This window comes from Chenopodium quinoa, unplaced genomic scaffold (assembly GCF_001683475.1).
Source record: "Chenopodium quinoa cultivar QQ74 unplaced genomic scaffold, ASM168347v1, whole genome shotgun sequence".
NCBI classification, from domain to species: domain Eukaryota; kingdom Viridiplantae; phylum Streptophyta; class Magnoliopsida; order Caryophyllales; family Amaranthaceae; genus Chenopodium; species Chenopodium quinoa.
Genome location: NW_018743920.1, coordinates 621,335 through 626,260, shown reverse-complemented (window position 1 = coordinate 626,260; position 4,926 = coordinate 621,335). Strand labels below are relative to the sequence as shown.

General features: G+C 33.8%; 1 protein-coding gene across 1 annotated transcript; it reads right to left on the bottom strand.

Annotated features, from left to right (window-relative positions):
- Nucleotides 1-216: 216 nt before the first annotated feature.
- Nucleotides 217-4,824, bottom strand: LOC110687665. Its single transcript, XM_021864292.1, has 9 exons — nucleotides 4,590-4,824; nucleotides 4,485-4,495; nucleotides 3,324-3,370; nucleotides 2,560-2,759; nucleotides 2,330-2,457; nucleotides 1,810-1,950; nucleotides 1,285-1,365; nucleotides 825-952; nucleotides 217-680 (listed from the first exon to the last, which is right to left on the bottom strand). The coding sequence occupies exons 1-9, from the start codon at nucleotides 4,822-4,824 to the stop codon at nucleotides 635-637; spliced, it is 1,017 nt and encodes a 338-aa protein (XP_021719984.1). The 3' UTR covers nucleotides 217-634.
- Nucleotides 4,825-4,926: the final 102 nt, after the last annotated feature.

Below are 4,926 nucleotides of genomic sequence, written 5' to 3'. Positions count from 1 at the left end.
ATTAATTTCGTACAAAAAGAGCTCTTCATTTTTAGATTCACTTACGTTATAAGACCGCTTGCTAAAATTATTTATATCCTGTTTAATATTACAGTGTCGTGAATAGGAAGAAAATGATGAGCTTACAATCACCAGTTTAAAAGTTTATCACCTCATACAAAGTGATTTTGGTGGTCAAGATTGGAAAGGTTAACACAAGGCAAAACTCAAGGGAGATCAAGAACTTTTCTCTCTATTGTTGTTGTACTAGAGTCTAGAGTAATGTTGCTCTTTACTACCTGGACAATTTTCGCCGAAAACAAATGAATAATTACCCTTATATGAGATACATTCAAGAATCTACTTGTGCAAACTTCGTATGACAGTGAAGTAAGGCTTTTTATTTTTTGGTGAACAAGAGGGGCGATGCCCCAACAATGAAAGCTTTGTTGTATGGTTAGTAAAATCAAGTCCCGTCAAAGCAACAATACTTCAGAGGAGTCCGAACAATCCCCTTTGAAAAAACAATAACAGGGAAGAAAGTTGTCATACTCCTATATATTTTCCTTCCTTCTTGACTTACAGGTTTTTGTTCTTACTGCTTCAACCAGACTTTTATTGTAACAAGCTAGCAACCACGTATGTATCCAAACCTTCAAACTAATGAGCGTAGGCTCATTATGGTCTGCCCCTCCATGACACTGTCAAACCACAAGAATACGACTCATCATTAGCCATATCGATTATGTAATCAGCACTCTCAGAAGTAGAGGAGTACACAAACACTTTTCACCTTATAATAACAGATAACTGGAAATTAAGATACTTAAGTTCCCAATGCTTACCCCTTAACATAGTAATAACAGAAATCAGCCAAGATGAATGTATGAACCAATTCAGCAACAAGAGCCAACAGTATCCAGATATGTCCTTGTCCTATAAGCATCAGGTGAACGCCTCTGGTCTCAATAAGCTGTATAAGTTACAATACATATAGTTAGCGAAGGAGACCCTTCAAATGTTACATATCAAGATTCATGTCATGCTAACTAGATAGGCAGCAAAGCGGACACAGGACACTGTCAACTAAAATTGTTGGCGAGGATGAAATGTCTGCTACGACTTCTTCAGAATTCAAAAAACAAATATAACAAATACATAACTGATTCCGAATTTAAAGCCTGAACATCTACTGAGAGAAGTACATGATACTAAAGGGAATGCCATACAAAGATTAAGCAGCAAGTGTTGTTCAAATTAATTTCCAAAGATAAGCAGAAATTTTTCAGGAGTCAGGAAGCTAACCTGAATTATCCAATTAGCACATCCCATGAACCTTGAGACGCCCAAGGCAAACACATAATGGGATGTGAAAGGTTCAACCATCTGCAAAAAACCAATGAAGAAGTTGTGTCACATGTAGCATTGCACAATGCTTCAGATGTTACTCTAATCCTAAAGGCAGTAATCACAATACAACAATACTCCATTGAGTACATTACCAATCATTTTTTGCTTTAACCAAATTCTTTTATCTTTGAAATCAAGCTAAGACTAATACGTATGTTAACGTTATTACATTTAATGCCATGTAAACAATATGTACAAGAGTACTTTTAATTTTAATTTTATAAACTCTCCGCTACTTGCTGCATTGCACAGCCAGTCTGCCACTGATACACAACTGTGTAGTAAGGTAATTTGTTTAAAAAAGCCTCTATAGTGCTCCAGTGTAAGATGAGTTCTTATCAAAGAGAAATCTTCAGCTCTTTATACTGCTAACTTATCATACTATGAAGCTCTCTACCTACCAATTTTACTAAGAATTACCTTTGCGTTCTGCATCAAACGAAGCTGGGGAAGAACAGCAACAGCTTCAACCGAAATGCAGAATGACCACATCCACCGAATAAGCAATGGAAAAGGTCCTGTAGGATGTGCTAATAATGCAGCAACAGCACAAGGAGCTAACTGTACAAAATAAAACAGTAAACATAGATATTAATTTTTACTTATGCGATGAAAACCTTCCAAAAATACCCCAAAATACTAAAAGTGTGAAAGAAGACAAATCATTAATTTAGTATTTCACAAGTAATCATCATTCATAGTTTAGAGTTTCCGTAAAGAGTTTATGTTTTTCATCAATTACCAGTTCAAAGAGTAAAATAAGCAACATCGTGACATTTCCTCAACCATTACATATACTTGTATTGTACATTTCATGAAGAGATGTTATATTGATCTATAAGATACTATAAATATAATCCATCAGTCAAATGCCAATATTACAAAATAAAACAGGTTTATCAAGGAAAAAAAACTCCTTAGTGTCAGATTAACTTCATACTGTTGAACATGATGACATATAAGAAGCAGTTTTCAAATGTGAAAACCTGAAAGGTTTTTCAAAAATAATTATGTACAGAACATACTGCATAGTATGATATTTGCTCATTCCATGATTAGTTTTAGGTACTGCATAAATGTTTTGAGTACTGAGACATACAAACTGAAGAAAGGAAAGGGAAAAAAACAAGGCATTATGGCAAAACCAAGACAAATAGACTAAAAAATTACCACGTAGAGCAGGGGCATATTGTCTAGTTCTTGCAGGTAAGTTGATTTCAACTTGAACCGCATCATATACATCACCCACAAAGTAGCTACAAGGTTCAGGGAATCGAGTACAACATGTATTTGCCCTCGGATTGAAAGGCTGGATAGGAGTCTCACAAATAGATTTATAGCTGTAAGCTCTTGAGTCCTTAGTGATAGACCTATGAAATACAAGCATAAAAAAAATATTATCAGTAATTGAAAAGGGTCATATACTTGCTGCAACCATTGACATGTACTATATGTATTTATGCTCCAAAAATAGCTACTGCATCCAGAACTAATAGTCACAATTCATGGAGTGTTCAGTAGAAAGATCTCACGTTTCCTTAAAAACAAATAGACTAATATTGATTTTCCAAACATACCCCATTTTGCTGGGTGGTGACGAGAGTATGGCCGTATGGAATCAATTTAACACTCAATTTTGGACGGAGTGAGTACAGTTTTATAATATCCTGTAACGCTGGCAAAATTTACTTAAAGGGACAGCAATGTCTTCTGCAGTTACAAGATCAAATGAATGGAGTACTTATATTAGTTGGGTCAGTCAGGTATCTATGTCGATAGATCTGGTTTCTTACAAAACTCACACAGATATAGTGATAATAGAGAGCTCTAAGTTGGCAATTATCATGAGTTCATGACAGACAGATAAATTCTACACTAAACCATTTATCTATTTAGATTTGAGTAGTAATACTATTCACTTGTAAAACTAGTACATTAGTATTTTTGCTGATACAAGAGCAATTTCACATAATCCATTGATCTAGAAAGCGTAAGTCCAGGGACCAGGGTAAAAGCAAACCGAAGATCAATTAGAAATGCTTAATTAATACGAAGGTACAATTCAGAACATGTGTTCCAAGTTATAATATGTCCAGGCCTCCAGGGTTATATTTTGTTTTGAAAACTAATGATCCATTGTTCTAACCCAATTATAATTCAGTTATGTTTTCCCACCTAAACCCTCAATGTAAACATATTTACTTGTTTGGCACGGTGTGTTTAAGGGATGAAAACGCAATTGATCATTTTCATTACCTATTGTTTGGTAGGAGAGGTGAGTAACATACTCAATTTCTCGAGGGTAACCATGACTATCCATTTGTTAAACTTTCCAACTCTCTGATAACAAAATCGTTACTCTCCTTAATCCTCAATTTGATACAAGAGATTCCGTTCCTTAGTTATTGCAAACATTATTCTGTCCCCTTTTATTTGTTTATATTTATACCAAACACATACTACTAAATATCAATCAATAAAAACAAGGAATATGATCTTCAAAACTATTGCTTATCAGTGTAAAGGATAATAATGATCAAATCATTGCTGTCAATATAAGTTATTGTTCATAGTTTATAATCCCTCGATTTATTCCTTAACTTTGATAGTCAAAGTATATGTCTTATTATTAGCTAATGTACCTAATCATATATTGTACCTAGTTATAGTTTGGTGATGTTCAATACTTAAATATTGTACTATATATATATACTCATGTATACTCATCTATATAATCAAGCTTTCCAACATTCTCTTTCTCATAACTTTATCAATCAACAACATCAATCGTCCTTGTTAAATTGTTGTCGTTGTTGATCAAATTAATATAGATATGTTAATAGAATTTTTTTTTTCCTTTAACCCAAATTGATTGGAAATTGAAAGTGAAAACATACCGCAAATCAATATAAGATCAAATAATAAGCTAATAGAGGATACTTAAGGGTATTTACACTATTGCAATGTGCAACATCACATTGTCAATATACTTGCTCTCTTCTCTATTAATTGCAACATTTTTTAACAATTCTCAATGAGTCATTGCACTACTTTAATGATATATCAACATACATAAATAAAACTTGAATATATACATTGGAGTAATCTACATAAAAGTACAAAAAAATCAAAACATTGCAATCAAAAAAGAACGAGAAATGTTACAATTACAGAAATAAATGGGGTGCAAGAGTACGTACCAGAACAAGTCTTGGAGATGGTGAGCTTGTAAATCAAGAGTAAGATACCAACAGCATGAGAAGTTTGAGCAGCAACAAAAAAATGTGCATGATCTTTGACCAATACTTTTAACAAAACAAGCATTACAACCGCAGCAATGGCACCCATACACAGCTTCTCTTTCATAGTACGGTTTCGAACCCATGTACCAATTCGCTGCACCAATGCTGGTGTTTCATATTTGAATTTACCCATCTCAAATTTCTATTACTTGCCTGATTTTCTGGACATAATGTGCAGCACTGTTTGTATGAGGGAGAAAGTGAAACACAAACAATTGGAATTTCCATTTTTAGA

Bases quoted from the DNA above. Each gene is read 5' to 3' on its own strand.
- LOC110687665 (XM_021864292.1), bottom strand. From the start codon at position 4,824: ATGGGTAAATTCAAATATGAAACACCAGCATTGGTGCAGCGAATTGGT. The intron at 2,760-3,323 runs GTACTAGTTTTA...TGTATTTCATAG, and splicing joins GTATCAGCAAAAATACTAAT to GTCTATCACTAAGGACTCAA. The intron at 1,366-1,809 runs GTAATTCTTAGT...GGTTTTTTGCAG, and splicing joins GTTTGATGCAGAACGCAAAG to ATGGTTGAACCTTTCACATC.